At 42.7% G+C, this 15,684-nt stretch overlaps 1 protein-coding gene across 1 annotated transcript in view; it reads right to left on the bottom strand.

Moving 5' to 3' along the window:
* Positions 1-15,684, bottom strand: part of FHIT (fragile histidine triad diadenosine triphosphatase) — a 1,079,335-nt gene that overhangs the window by 238,690 nt on the left and 824,961 nt on the right. The window contains exons 4-5 of the mRNA XM_008146282.3: positions 14,040-14,185; positions 11,811-11,840 (exon numbers count right to left, since the gene is read on the bottom strand). Coding sequence (XP_008144504.1) covers positions 11,811-11,840; positions 14,040-14,185 — 176 coding nt within the window. The remainder of the gene's footprint in view (positions 1-11,810; positions 11,841-14,039; positions 14,186-15,684) is intronic.

A 15,684-nucleotide genomic window follows, 5' to 3' on the forward strand; every position in this document is an offset into this window, starting at 1 on the left:
ATAGTTATTCTCAATTAGATTGCAAAGAAAATTAAACCATAAATTTTTCAATCCTAGCTCTGGTTGTCACATTCCAAAAATGCAACTTTCCTCTCTCTGACACTTTATTTAAATCCCTGAGGCCAGGCTCCACAACAAGTTATAGATTTGATGATTTGCTAAAGTGGCCACAGTAATTGTTTTGAGCGATGTTTATCATTGTAGTGGATCTTGCAACAGTCAATAATAATCCATTGATGTCCCTGACTCTGGCGTTTCCTCACAGTCAACAATTGGGGCTGTGGATTCCTTTTTAATGTACTCCGCACTCCCTCCCTGAGAGAGAGAGAGAGAGAGAGAGAGAGAGAGAGAGAGAGAGAGAGAGAGAGAGAGAGAGAGTCTTGCATATATTAATAAAGGCCAAGAAGTGAATGGCATCAGTGCACACACCTTACCCTGAAGAATTAGCTGCAAGATAAGATTTAATGCTCAAAAGAAGGGGAAGGATAGATTCACAGGCCCATTTTGTGCAGCACCGCCATCGTTAAAGTTAATGGAATTACCTTGTGGTCATGCACCGAAGAGAGCCCGTTGGAAGTTAAGCTCTTCGAGGGCCATTGACTCACAGGCTCTCGCTCACGGGTACCGACTGCCCTGTGATGAGCGTTGCAGATATACAGAGGCACTTTAGAAACTGTTTACTCAAACTGCCACTTAAGCATATTAAGAAGTAACAATAAGTGATGATTTCAGAGTAGATGATCTATGTGGGGATGTTTGCCACTGGAAGCAGCAGAAAATTCAATGCTGACTGGCTTCAATAGTAGGAGACGCTACTGGATCACCTACCCCAGTAGTCGGCAAACTGTGGCTCGTGAGCCACACGCGGCTCTTTGGCCCCTTGAATATGGCTCTTCCACAAAACACCACGTGTGGGTGCGCACGTACAGTGCGATTGAAACTTCGTGGCCCATGCGCAGAAGTCGGTTTTCGGCCTGGGTGAGTCTATTTTTAAGAAGTGGTTTTAACGCCGAGCCACACTCAAGGGACCAAAGAGCCGCATGTGGCTCGAGAGCCGAGGTGTGCCGACCACTGACCTACCCAAACAGTCCAAGGGGCAGTGAAAGCTATGGGGCCGGTGAATTCAGCCACCCTATCATGTCACCAAGGATCCCACTTCTTTCTAATCTCTGCCATAGAGGCCGCAGCCTCTGGGCCATTCTGAGGGGGTGGCACTAGGAATCGGGCGGCAGTGCTTCCCGGTTCAGGTTCACAGGCAGTGATTGAGAAAGCACCCCTTCCCACCAGCAATGGAGAGGAGTCCTCCAAAATGCTGGGGACAAACAGCCCTAATGCCGAGGAAGTCCTACCCTCTAAGTGGCTTAGGGCGGGATGAAGGAAGTCATTGCTCTGGCAGAGAAAATTGGCTGAGGCCAGGGAGAGATAAGCTACAGCCCCTGGGCCAAATCCAGCCCACTGCCTATTTCTATAAATAAAGTTTTATTGGAACACAGCCACACCCACTGATGCCAGTTCATTTACATATTTTCCAAGGCTGCATTCCTGCTACAAAGGCAGCTGTATAATTGTGACAGAGACCACCTGGCCCTCAAAGCCTAACCTGTTTCCTATCTAGCCTTCCATGAAAAAGCTTGCCGATCACTGCATTAGACCAGACAGGGTTCACACCTGAGGCCAGCGATGGACTCAGCCACGTCCTAACTCCTTGGCTGCTGAATAATGGAGCAGCGCAACAGGTACACTGGGGAGAGAGCCACGGCGCCCACACAGATATGAGACAAATATTCAAGTTCTAGAAAGTAGGCTAAGCAAGTCAATGAGGGTGACCCATCATATTTGGCGCAAATGAAATATCCTTTGCCTTTAGAATATACTACAAACACCGACTACATTTAAAGTAGAATGAAAACTCCTCGCAGGGTGTACAAGACCCTATATAACTTTTCTCCTGTCTACCTCTTCAAACTTAGTGCCCATCGCCTCTCTCTCCAGCCACCACGCCTTCCATAATCTCCTAGAATGTGCCAGCTCACTGGCACTGCTGCCTCCTCTGCCCAAAATACAAGCTGCTTCTCTCCCACTCTTCACCTGGCTCAATCCTGTCACTCCTCAGGTCTCAGTTACAGGTCACCTGTCCAGGGGGCCTTTCCTGACCGCCTCTCTAAAGCAGCTACGACTCCCCTACTCAACCCCTGCACCCCAGGAAATCCCTTTCACAGCCTTCCTAATACCCCTCAAAATCTGCAATCCCGTTATATGTTCATTTGGGTGTTAAAGGAAGGTAAACAATAAGCTGAGATTGTCTGCCTCCCTTCCTCTGTACCCCAGTGCCCAGCAGCACCTGATGCATTGTAGGCAATAAACACTAGTGGAGGAATTAATATGAGCTACACAACTTCTAAACCTCCCCAGTCTTCCCCCACGACGGCATTTATTTTAAAGACTTTCCTTAAAGACAGGGACTGGGCCTCATCCTTCTTGGTCTGACAGTACCTGTGAAAATACCTGGCACATAGCAGGCACTGGAATAACAAATTCAAGACTGAATGCCAGGGAGTAAAACAGGAGCGGGAAGGATGCTCATTTCCTGGGAGGCAGGAGCAGGGTCTGTTCGGTGGTGAGGAAACTGTCATAATCAGCCACAGATCAGAGCTGCTCAGAACTGGTCTCCAGGTACAGCAGCAGATCCAGAACCAATTTGAAGGTTACAGAGGGAGACCATTTGCACCACAGGTGACGATGCTACATGACTTCAAGGTCACTTGCCCCTCTGGGATTCTAAGTTATCCGGGGCTCTGAGTTTCTTCCTCAAGAGTGAGTTTCATCTCTGGACATCTGATGACAGAGCTGAGCTTGGAATCACATTTACTCTTTCCATGGCTGAACAGTTTCATCAAAATTATACTGCTAGACCCTGATTATATCTGGGAAGTTATACCATTTATAACCAACAGATGAACTGAAGGGCCAATAGAAGGCCCTGTTGGGCTGCTTCTCAGGGTGCCTACACAGCATGTTAAGAAATATATTTTAGGGAACAGGTGGTGATAAACAGACCCAGGGTGGGAGGTTTGAATGTGAACATTAGGCTAAATGGATTTCACCACAAAGTAAAAGTCTATTTGGTGAGTTTGCTTTGTGCACTCAATGTTGTTTATTCTTCTAAATCACTTAGGCAAGGTCAGCATCCTAAGCAACTTCATGCCCATTTTTCATGTAAGATCAGGAATAAGGAAAGCTTATTTAGAAGAATAAACTACCGGGGAAAGCAATGGTTTTCATTACCAGAATGCAACATTATTATCTGTATGGTGACTGAGTTCAGAAGGATTTGACACCACCGTTTTGTCTTTTCCCGCTGAGGTTTGGGATTAATGTATTGGATTCCTGCCTTGGCTTCTTTATTTCCCTGATCCTGGTGGATGGGAGGCTTCTCCAGGAAGGGGACCTGCCGTGAGACTACAGGTCATGACACGTGAAGTTAGAATTTCAAAATTCCCCTTTCCCCGCACTCCCATAATTCACAGGGAAGGCGGGAGAGTTCTCACTGTGCTGGCCTGAGGGCCATTGCAGATCCTCACCAACCCAACATTTCTCACGCAAATGTCTGCCATTAGGAAGGTCATTATTCTAATTCTTTCGTGTCTGTGGCTCTGCAGGTTGCCATATCTATTCTTCATTAAGCCGGTTTCCATCCGACCCAGGCTCAGTCATCAAATCCTTACACTGCTAGCTGCCCTTTGGGGCTTCAGAATTACTTTATTAATGGCTTTGGCAAAAGGGGCAAAGAAGAGCCCCTGAAAGGGAGTGAATAATTCAAGATGAATATGGGAGTAGAAATCAAATCTGGGTCATCCAGAGCCAAAAACCGAAATGTGTTTATATAAACAGCAGTTCATGAATCTGGGAAACAATTAGAAACAACTGTGGGCCTTTCAAAAATCAATTTCAGGGCCCCATCATCAGCCATTTGGAGACAGGAGGTATGAGAACTAGTCCTACCCTGAAGATATAAAGTGAACAGAATAAATTTTAATAGTCATTTCTTAATGAAAAATTCATCCAATGAGGTCCCTGTGGAATAGCAATTATAGAGATAGCTACATATTTTAAAATACATTTATAATATCAAGATATTAAAAATATAAATAATGTAATGATACACGATGCACATTAACCAACCTAAAAATAGAACAGTGTCTGTGGTGTTGAAGGTCCCTGGGTACCATTACACCCAGTGGTGTGTTCCTCCTTGCTACCTCCCTGGGGGCATCCTGACCCTATCCGTGTCCATTTCTCTAAGTGACATACCGATTTGCATTTTTAAAACTTATGTGCATAGCATTTAAGTAACCTGATTTTGTTATTTCTCCTGTTAACAACTCCCAAAGCAAAGTTCACAGCATCATCTGGATCTGCCTCAACTGAAGTGGCCAATGTTGACCAAAGCACACATTCTTTCATGGCTGCGCACTCCCCATCCTGTATTTAAGGTGTGTGCTGTGCCCTAGACCAGATGGCTCATCTACTGAGCCCCAATCGAGCTCTTGTATTTAATCAAAACTTTAGAATCCTTGTGGCATGATTAATTGGTCTGAGTTAATTTTACCTTTTCTTTCCTTTTTTCCCCCCTTTTACAGAACTGACATTTTAGACAAGCCAATTATTTAGATGTCACAGGTTTAAAACTTTGAATCTACAATGGGCTAGTTATGGAACTAGAGAATTTTATAAATTCTTTCCCAGGCCAAAACATACAGAGCAAAATAGTGAGAGAGAGGACTTCCTTCAACGAGTGTCCCATAGCAAATGGCGCTAGTGAGGAACTGCCCTCACCACATCGACACAGGTAAGAAGGTGATTCTGATTAATAACACCTGACAGCTATGTAGCATTTTTGGGTCTATAAAGCACTTTGCCTTTCACAGGATCTTGGATTTGAGAGTGATTAAATAAACTCCAAACTCTGAGCACACATGTAAGAGAAGCCCTATGTGTTGTTAACAATGTGTCTGCAGTACTTGCTACATTTTTTGTGTTACAAACCTCATAATTATCCACTTTGCTATGTTAGAGCCTCTAATTACTAAAGAAATTTGTTTGGTAGCACTAATAAAAAACTAAACATCTAAAACAGAATTCTGCTATAAACTGACATGCAGCAATAAAGCAACATTTAAGTTAGTTAACCTTCACCTCTGCAATAAATTAAGCAAGGACAGTCCTCTGGGTATTTTTACTTTTCCAAGCAAAGCAAAGTAGTGCAGATGAATTTGTGTTCAGGGTGACAAATATTTACAAAACCCCTCCTGCCGACCTTCACTGTGCTGGCTGCGTGCAAGGTGTGTAGGAACAGCTGACCACTTGATATCCTGGGAGCTGGGCTTTAGAAAGGTCTGGGTTTGAGTCCCACCTATCCTGCCAACTATGAGTGTTTTTTCCTAAGTCAATTTACCTCTATAAAGCTTGGTTTCCCCAAGGGTAAACTATTAATGCCCACTTTTGAGGGTTGTGAGGATTAAGTGAAAATTATAAAACTAGTAACCAATGTTTATTGAGACGTTCTTACATGCTAAGTACCATTTTATTTCTCTTTCAAAATTAAATTTATTGGGGTGACATTGGTCAACATGAATATATAGGTTTCAGGTGTGGGTTTCTATGTTATAAGATCTGTATATTGTACTGTGTGCCCACCATCCAAAGTCAAATCTTCTCCTGTCACCATATATTAAGATCCCTCCCCACCACCACCACCTCAAGTACTATTTTAAAGGCATTTGCATGCATTAATCCATTTGGTCTTCACAACAATGCTAGGAGGTTGGATACTATCAAGATCCCTGGCTTTATAAATCTACAAATGGATGCTAGAACTAGGGATGGTTGACTCTTGCTGGGTCAGACAACTGGTAGACCATGTCTCTGGGATTGAAACAAGGCCATCTGCCACCAGGGTCCTCTCTATTCATCAAAATATTTTAATCGTGGTGACATTTCCCCTCTACCCTACTCCATCTTCAATATCCTCCCATGTCACCCACCTGCCTGTGAGCTCGAAAGAACAAGAAATTTAATAAATAGGGACAGGAGAATACCAAGGAGCTTGGTTAATCTTTCTTTCAGTGCTTTGACCCAAATGGCATCATGTGAATAAAAATTAACCAATTAGAAATGGAAAAATGCAACGAGTTAATAGCTATTTAGAAGAGGACTTGAGGGTTTAGTAGGAGAGAGAAATTTCCCATAGGAGACAAGAAGGCCATGGTCCCTGCACTGGCTGGAGAGCCAGGGCCCAGGGGTTTTAACTCCAAGTCACTAGGAGGGGAGGGAGGGCTGGAGACATGTACTTGCCAAAGGGGGTGGGGGAGGCTTAGAGGCGTCCCCCTCCCACATGTACACCCAAACCCCTAAGCACAGAAATTGTTTTTGATTTACCGAACTCAGGCAAATTGGATTCATTCTGCGAGCAGAGATGTAAATTGTAAGGCAATTCCACGACATAAAAGCTACTCCATCCTGAAGATACTAATTCTTCCCACAGTAAATCCATGCATTAGGTGTCAAGTTAGGCAAGGCACTTTCATCTCGGCTTTAATCAAAGGAGAAAAGTTTTCTGACAAATTATTGCTCTCTTGAAATGTCTCTAGATGAAATTAATAAATAACAGTCAAGTGAAATCATTTTCATTCTTAAACTGTCGATTTCTCCTTTCTGTGCGCACAGAATCTCTTTGGGTTGAAATCAAGCTGCTATTTGGAAATCCCTCCTCATTTTGTCACTTCTCTGGTAAGTGGCTTTGCACTGGAGGGACATGGGCATGGGAGTCACTGAGAGGGTCTCTTATAATGCAGAGTCCTGGCTCCCACACCCCACCTACTAACTCAACTCTGCACAGGGGGCAGGCAGGTTTCTGTTCTGTGAAAACCAAGTTCAAGTCATTGTGAAGTACTATTGGTTCAGAACCATGTCTTGCTCATTACTGGAGGCTAAAAATATCAGGATAGAGATTTTCCTCCCAATTAACAAGACAGATTTCTGAATGTTCAAGGGGTCACTTTATAGCAAGTTCAAACTAGATATCCAAATAGTGTAATTCATATGTTCAAGAGAAAAATTTCTCAAGAACTTAAGCTTAAAAGGCAGTAAGTAAGAGTGAGAGAATTCAGTGTATAATAAGTAAATCAACTCATCAAGGCCACAAACAATCCCAATGCCAGGTACAGTCTCCTGAAGCCTAGCTTTCACCTAAGAAACTAAGGGTATGATTTTAATTAAGGAACTAAAGGTCAGATTACAATTAAGAAACATATATAAAGCCCCAGGGACAGTATATGGTAGGCTGTATCTGTTCATGTAGGTTTCTTCTCACCATCACTCAGTACAATAAGTAGGGTTTCCCCCATTTGAGAAATGTGGAAATGCATGTTCAGAGGGGTTAAGCAACTGGCCCAAAGGCACACAGCTAGTAATTTAGTAGAACTAATATTGCTATGGAACCTCTGACTGACACCAAACTACATTAACTGCTGGACTTTATGAAGAATTAAAATGTTCTTTGTGTTCAGGAATTAAAACGATTACCACCCTGCCCAGTGTTGTTCAATGGTTAGAGTGTTGGCCTGAGCACCAAAGGGTCACTGGTTTGATTCCTAGTCAAGGGCTGAGTTTCGGGTTTGCTCCCCAGCCCTGGTTGGGGTGAGTGCAGGAGGCAATCAGTCAATGTGTCTCTATTACATCAATGTTTCTCTCTCTTTCTCTCCCTCCCCACTTCTACTCTCTCTGAAAAGCAATGGAAACAATTTCTTCAGATGAGTATTAACAAAAAAAGAAAAAAGTGATTACCAAATCTCCATGTAGAAAATCTGTTCTAGGACCACAGAAACTCCTCAGTGAACGAAAGAGTTTAGTTTCTTTCTTTTGTTTGTTTTAATCACACTTCCTTAAAGAATCCTTTTCTTGTTCTTCCCTAAGCAATCTGAAAGTAATTGCTAATATCTCAATGGTTATTAAGAAACACTTCCCACTGCATTAATACCTTAAAATTAAATATCTAAGTGGAGGATTCAAGCACCATAAACACAGAAGAGTGTAAGCAAGCATAATCTATCAATAGCTCTTATGAGATTGTAGATTATCTTCTTGCCACAAATCTCTCTCCTTAATATACCTAAAACTCCCTCCCACTCAATTATTCTAAAAGATAGCTGACACTAAACTTACTCAGCAGCATCCCTGTTAGAGAGCTGAACATTGCCTTAAGGACCTGGCTAGCGGGAATCACATTTTGGAGTATGGTTTTGGTACTTGAATAGTGGAAATTTTGTTCTTTGTCAGTGACACCTTGGAACTCGGGATATTCTTGATGGAAATTCCAGGAAACCCAGACCCCTGACTGCAAACTGGAAGACAAGTACATATCATCTGCTACTTCATGTCAACTGAAGGTAGAAACAGGAGCAGTGATTTGTTCTGTCATGGGAAGTCCCATTGTCATCTCCATCTCCTCCCCACACCCCCCAGGAGATCCAAAGTGAACAACCAACGACAAAATGCAGGTACTCAGGCAGCTCCCAGTCTGGAGGGACTGCAGGAACAACATGGGTACAGGGACAAAAACACAGATAAAAGTCAGTGGAGAATGCCTTGAAGGAAATCAAGTAAGGCAACTGACAGTAAGGAGTTTCGGGGTGTGGGGGGATGCTGCTTCCAATGGGAGGGGTGTCAGGTTAGGCTGATAAATGCAGCGATCACGGCTATGCGTGAGTAAGGTGATATGGTGATATATGGCTGAGACCAGAAAAAAGAGGTTGTTTTTTCGACTCCAAGGGACACCCAAATCTCTGCAATAGTCGCCTGACGGAGAGCAGAGCTCCGCTAGTTTTAACCTCCAAAGCAGAGTTAATAATCAATCAAGAACCAAGCGGTTGCTTTTTTACCTCGATATTTCCCTCTCCCCCTACACCCTCGTTTCTTTGCAAAGCAAAATTTAAAGCCCCTGAAACAAAAACACTAAAGTGCCTCTGTGTTCACGAGGCGATCTCCGTGGCACACAGGCGTTGACAGTAACAGCAGTAGCTTTGGGGAAGAGATCATTACTGGGCTTGTGGCTATTACCACCCAGCATGAGACAGAAATGGTTTGGAGCCCTGGCATCACGCGGATACCAAGCAGCAGACAGACGCAGAGGCGAATGCGAGAAGGGTCACGGTGCTTTCCAGGGCAGGCTGGCAAATGCTGCCCGGCAATGTGCAACCGTGTGGATTTCAAAACATGAAGGGCTCGGCCTTGAAGTGCAGTTTCCGAACTGGATGGCTGACTATGGAAGATGCTGCTTTGCTGCCTGGAGGGACGGCCTGCTACAAGGCTGACTTCCACTGGTCAAGCTGATGCAGCCATCACCACCTACTGTGCATACGCTCTGAAAAGAATCATGGGTGTGCTCATGGACCATGAAGATCCCCAAGCCCCACCACAGATTCTAAACCAGTAGGTTTAGAATAAGTATTGGGCATCAACTTTCTTTTAAAAACTAACACCAAAATCAATTTTCATGTAGGTGGTGTAAGAATTACACTTGGAAAAACATAGATGAGTCAACTTTAGAGATTCAGATTTGGTCTAAAAGGACAATTTTCAAACTCTGTCACCCACTGAGGTTTTTATATGTATGCATATGGTTGTTTTCTTTTAACCATTTTATATTCCACAAAGAATTAGAGATGGTTTAGTATGTGCAGTAATTCATATAAGGAACATTCTGTGATCAGTTAGAAACAATTGAAAAATGTCCAAGACAATATAATCTACTGATTTTTTTTAAAAGTAGAACTGTAAAAAAAAATTAAGCTAAATAATAATGGTGGTGATGATAACCATATTCCTCATTTTATATATGGACACTACATGCCAAGAATTACTCTATCCTCACTGTTGAAGTTAACAAAACTACTTAAAAAACTTGGCCAGATATTTGGGACATCAGAAATAGTCACTATTGTAGTCAGAGGGCTTGCAAACATGGTAAGCCCAGGAGGCTTGCTTTTTTTTTGTTTGTTTGTTTGTTTGTTTGTTTGTTTGAAATATGTTTTATTATTTTTAATGGAGATGTACTCCAAATACCATAAAATTCACCATGTGAAGGTGTACAATTTAGTATTTTTTAGAATGTTCTCAAAGTTGCACAGCCACCACCAATACCTAATGCCACCACATCTTCATCACTCCACAAAAACTCCTACCCACAAGCAGTCACTCCCCGACTCTCGCTCTCCAGCCCCTGGGAACCACTCATCTGCTTTCTGTCTCTACCCAGAGCCTGCTTGTACAGGAGCTAATTTTAATGTCCCCTTCAGAACTATGAAATGAGATTTGGAGATCCTGTAGCCTATATGTTCATATACATATTGGATATGTGTAGTGTGTGCCTATTACCAATCTGTGCATTCCCCTGATTTGGTTTGTACTTTCTCCCATGCTACCAGCTGTGCCTCTATAGTGTCACTTTCAAGGGCTGAAGAAATTTCATCAAATAGATATTGCATAATGCATCTAACTAATCTGGTGTTGCTGGGATTTACATTTGAATATTGCGTTCTTTACAAAAAGCTAGTAACCAGGTTTAGGCATGTGTGCTTTGCATTTTAAGCAGTTTCAAAAAGCAGCTGCTCCGATCATACTCTTTCTGTTTGCATCTGCACTATACAAGCCTGGCACGGTGTGGGCAGCGAGGTGGAGGAAGGCTGGGAGTCCCCTCTGCCCTATCACACCACAGGTCTGGACAGTCAGGGAGCCAGCTCTCTTTTCTATCAAAAGGAGTCCGGTGACAGTCCTTATAGGACATTCCCTGCGCAAAAGTACTTCCTAGATATTCTATTTTAAAAGTTCCACAGTAGCCAAGTTAAACATTAAAGGCACATACAAACTAAGATCGAAAGAGAAATACGTTTATTTGGCATTGTTTGACCCAAGCATTACCTTACACACTGACAGCCAGGGTCAGAGCCCCAGATTCCTACTTTGCAAAGTATAACACTAGAACCCCAGCCTGATTAGCTTCTGATTTCTAGCACCAGAGTGGGGGGAGGATGAGCCTTTTCTAAGACTTAAGCAGGGGACTAACTGTATAGGAATTTGCATTTGTATGAAGGGGCTGACACTCAGCTTTGGCATCAGCAGGTGCTTAGTCTTTCACTTTCCTGGGGAAGCAGGGGCTATCCTAACAAATCCTCCTTTCCTCTTCCTGCACTCTTAAAAACCCCTCTTGGAGCTCCACTGACCCCATTAGGTTAGAATTTGGTATTGAGTACAAAGGGAGGCTGAGAGGACAGAGAGAAGCAGGGGCGAGGAGTGAAGGGACAACCAGGGGCTCCCACATCCCTGAGCCCTTCACTGGAAAACGCAGAGGCAACGCTGACTGTGTGGAAGCCCGAAGGGGTGTCAAAGATGCCCAGGCTCCTAGGGGACCCACAAATCCACACCCAGCCAGTACATGTGCTCTTTCCTGGGCACGGCCACACATGAAGTCCTGTGACCGTAATCTCTGTTTTAAGACTCCTTGCTTTAGTTTCTGTTTTAGCATGTGCACAATAATGACTTTATTACAAAAGGTAAACGTCTTGTAAACTAATGGGAAACATATTGCTTGGCACAGTTTTTAATGTCAGGATTTATGTCCCTAACACGGAGGGTCTCTCTGACCTCGAAGATAACACAATGAAACAGCAATGTGCTGCCATGACTCAGTGTGAGTTTCTATTAGTTCTCATAATCGCCCCTTATTAATTTGTATGCATATAATAAGCACTCACCTTCACAGTCTGTCCGGCTTCGGGGCCATCCTACAAGGAAGGAAAAAACACAGAGGTGAGAACAGAGCTGGTGTCTCCAGCTTATTCAGAAATATCCCCTGTTAATAATTTAGGTCCAATTTCATTGTGTGTTCATTTACATTATTCTCATGGGAACCATTTGCTTCAAATGTGTGGGACCAAGCAGTTCTCCATTTCTACCTGAGAGTAAGTCAGAAGTTATGTATAAAAATGACATAAATTATCCAGTGAGCAAACCACTTGCTACTTTTCATGCTCTTGGCTATGGTTTCAGTTGCATTAAAGGAAAGCTGAAATGTTCAGGGAGGTGAAGTATCACATGTTTTGGTTATCTTTAAATCAGATGTAGTTTAATTAAGGTCTGACGACTTTAAATCTCTTCTCAGGAAATCTGCTATAAACATATTTCATTAAGCAAGAATATGGGCTGTCTCTTATGGGACTGGCATCCCAGAGCCTGCCCTCCCTGGCTGTTCTGACCTTGGGGGAGAGAGATGGGAGTGTTCATTGCAGCCGGGCCTTTTGCCCATTCTGGCTCCTTCTCTCAGCTTTCTGAAGCCCAACAAAAGTATTTGCTTAGTTGAAAATGAGCAACCTCACCCGGTCACCAGGCATCATACCAAGTCAAAGTGAGGGCTGAGCAGCTTTGGGGTCGCAGAACAAGCAATGTGTTTACAATCAGAAATTCAAACTGAACTAGAGCATTGCAACTTTAGGCAAGTCTTTCTACCACTGTGACCTACACTAATGGGATGGGGAATCTTGCCCTGCGGTGGGGCCAGGCCTGTATAACCTGTGGTTTTCAAACTTGGAATCACAACCCATCAGAAGGTCAGGAAGTCAACGGAATGGGTTGTCAACACTAAAAACAAAAGAAATCAGATAATAGAACAAAAACTATTAGAATGTATAGAATGGGTAAACATTGTCTTCTGAAATGCTGGGTTCCTATATGTATGCACATGGGGGGCTATACATGATTGTGAAATGAATATATATATATCTTACTGTGGGGTGAAGTTAAAAGAAGCTTGAAGGTACTCAAAGCACAAGTCAGTTCTGTATTTATGGAATTAACTGTGTAGTGAATCGTGTGAGATACCCAGTACTAGCCATTTTCTGTATGTGTGGATTTCCTGTTAGTATTTCATTAAACACTGGCAGCTGTCTTCCCAGGTGCTTTCATTTGGTCCTTCTGGAAACAAGATTTGCAGCACAAGTTTGATCAACCCACCCTGAGCCTAACTGTTTGAGGTTTGACATACAACACACACACACACACACACACACACACACACACACACACACACACACACGAGTTTTACAGGGAAGTTTAAATACTATTAACACAGACACAGTGGCCAAAAAGAACTTTTTATGAGAAGCAGATGAGCATTTCTAGTCAGAGCCTTTCATAACCTGAAAACCGTGACTTTCTTTATCTGTTCCATTTGGTAGAGAGCGGAGGAGGGCAGAGGAAGGATGTTAACTATTCAGTTCAGCTAAAGCACCGAGTATAAGGTCTCATGTTGTGGAATAATCCATAATCCATTTTATTTCCCAAAGGCTTATTGTAGAGTCACCAACTTTCTAGGCTACAAGGACTTTAATATGTATTGATACCCACGGGGCACTGTTTGACAAGTGTTGACTCACCTCTGCCTAAGGGTCTCTAGGGATTGAGGGTCTCATTTCTTTACTAGGAGGCTGGCCACACAAACTATTCAATCCATGTAGAGTCTGACCAATTCATAATCAATCACTGAGACTTGATTTATGGACAGAGGAAAAGTCTGCTCTCTGCAGGCCAGGCACCACCACTTGCATATCTCAACTCGACTGGAAGTTGAGCAGAGCTAACCAGGCAGTGTTTAAAACACAGTCACCATGGAATGAAAATGACTCACCCAGCCCTAGCTCTAGTGAAAGGTATGGAATGCTGGAAAGCCCATTAAGTTACATGTCCGTTACGCCCACCTATCTTGTAAGCAATGCTGCCACATTATCTCAGCTGATATTCCATAGTCTACCGTGGGGTCCATGGAAAGTAGGGTGGTCCTGGATTAGTTCCATCCTTTTCTGCTCTTATATCAGACATGAATAACCACAGCTGCCTTCCCAGTGGGGTGGCCAGTTCAAAGGGGGGCAAAGCCCAGTGCTAGGATTTGAAAAGGAAGAAAACTAATCTCTGAGCATCTGTTCACTCACCTGCATAGCAAAAGTAAGAGAAGTCCCCTGGAAATGCTTTTCCACCACCGTGCCGACCCTCTGGGTTGCCTGAAACAGATCAGCCACTTCATCGGGACGCAGATCTCGGAAGCGCTCCACTGGCCGAAGGGGACACACCAGGACATCTGCAGTGAGGTCTGTTAAGGGTCACTCTGCTTGTTTGGGAAAGTATTTTTACCAGAAAGTGTATGCCCACATTAGTACATCCCTTTTGCTCATGACCGAACTCTCAAAGACAAAAAAAAACCAAGAAACAAATATTTACCAACCACCGAACTCCAAGGGGTTCAAAGAAGACTTACAGACTTGGATTATTGCACTTTGAAGAAGAAGCTGTGGTAAGCTGGAGAAATTCTTAGAAGAGCAAGGAACATTAGTGTTTCAGAGAGACTCGAGTGCTGGCTGAGATAATTATGCCAAGAGGCAAGCTATCTTCTGGTCTATTATTTCCTGACCTTATTCTAAAGCTCTGGCCTCTTAAGCAGCCCAAGGCACTGGGCTGGAAAAGCGACTAGAATAGCCAGTTGGTGTCTCTAATAAGAGCATCATGATTAAAATTTTAATTTCAATATCTCTTAGAAGAAATATGTAATGAAAATACAATAGTAGTTTTATTTATTTTTTAAACCAATTTAGACATTCTGAAAACAGTGCATTTCACCTATAACCAATAGATGTGTCATGTGGTTGAACAATTTATGACAAGGATTCTGCAAACTGATTATTAAGAATTCAAGAAGGCAGTTAAAAGGCCCTAGCCAGTGTGGCTCAGTTGGTTGAGCAATGTCCCATGCACCAAGAGGTCACTGGTTCAGTTCCCAGTTAGGGCACATGCTCCAGTTGTGTGCTAGATCCACAGTAGGGGGCATGAAGGAAGCAGTCGATTGATGCTTCTCTCTCCCTCTCCCTTTCTCTCTCTCTAAAATAATTTTTTTTAAAGTATTGAAAAAAAAAAGGCAGTTAAAGGTAAATCATTAATTTACGAAAAGGATTCCCTGCTCTTGCAGATAAAAGTATCTTAATGCATTCTATAAGTTAGACAAATCAACATATTTGCATTATTAGTCTGAACAAGCAAACAAGATCTAGAGAAAAATTTTATATAAATTTGATCATTTGTTGATAGCAATTTAATATTCAATGTCACATCATTAATAAAACTTCAGTTACCTTTTGTATTTGAAATCATCATATATGTGTGGGTATATACATATATATACTTATGCACACGTATGCATACATACATAAGTTATATTAACTTTTGCTCTGGCCTGGTGGCTTGGTTGGTTGGTAGCTTGGTCATCCCATACACCAAAAGGTTGTAGGTTTGATTCCTGGTCAGGGTGTGTAGGGGAGGCAATCTGTCATATTGATGTTTTTCTCCCTTTTTCTCTCCCTGCCTCCCTCCCTTCCTTCCTCTCTCTCAAAAATCAATAAAAACATATCTTCAGGTGAGGATTTGGAAAAAAAAGGTATATTAACTTTTGTTTAATTTTTAGCTACCAGCAGGAGGTAAAAAGCACTTTAGTGTTCTTTTCTGTTCCTTTTTTCCTTTTTTCTTGTTGTTTTAAGAGAACATGCTGCTGCCTGGAGCTAAGCAGCTAAAGGTCATAATAAAACCACA

The sequence above is a fragment of the Eptesicus fuscus genome, chromosome 18 (genome assembly GCF_027574615.1).
Source record: "Eptesicus fuscus isolate TK198812 chromosome 18, DD_ASM_mEF_20220401, whole genome shotgun sequence".
In the NCBI taxonomy this organism is placed as follows: domain Eukaryota; kingdom Metazoa; phylum Chordata; class Mammalia; order Chiroptera; family Vespertilionidae; genus Eptesicus; species Eptesicus fuscus.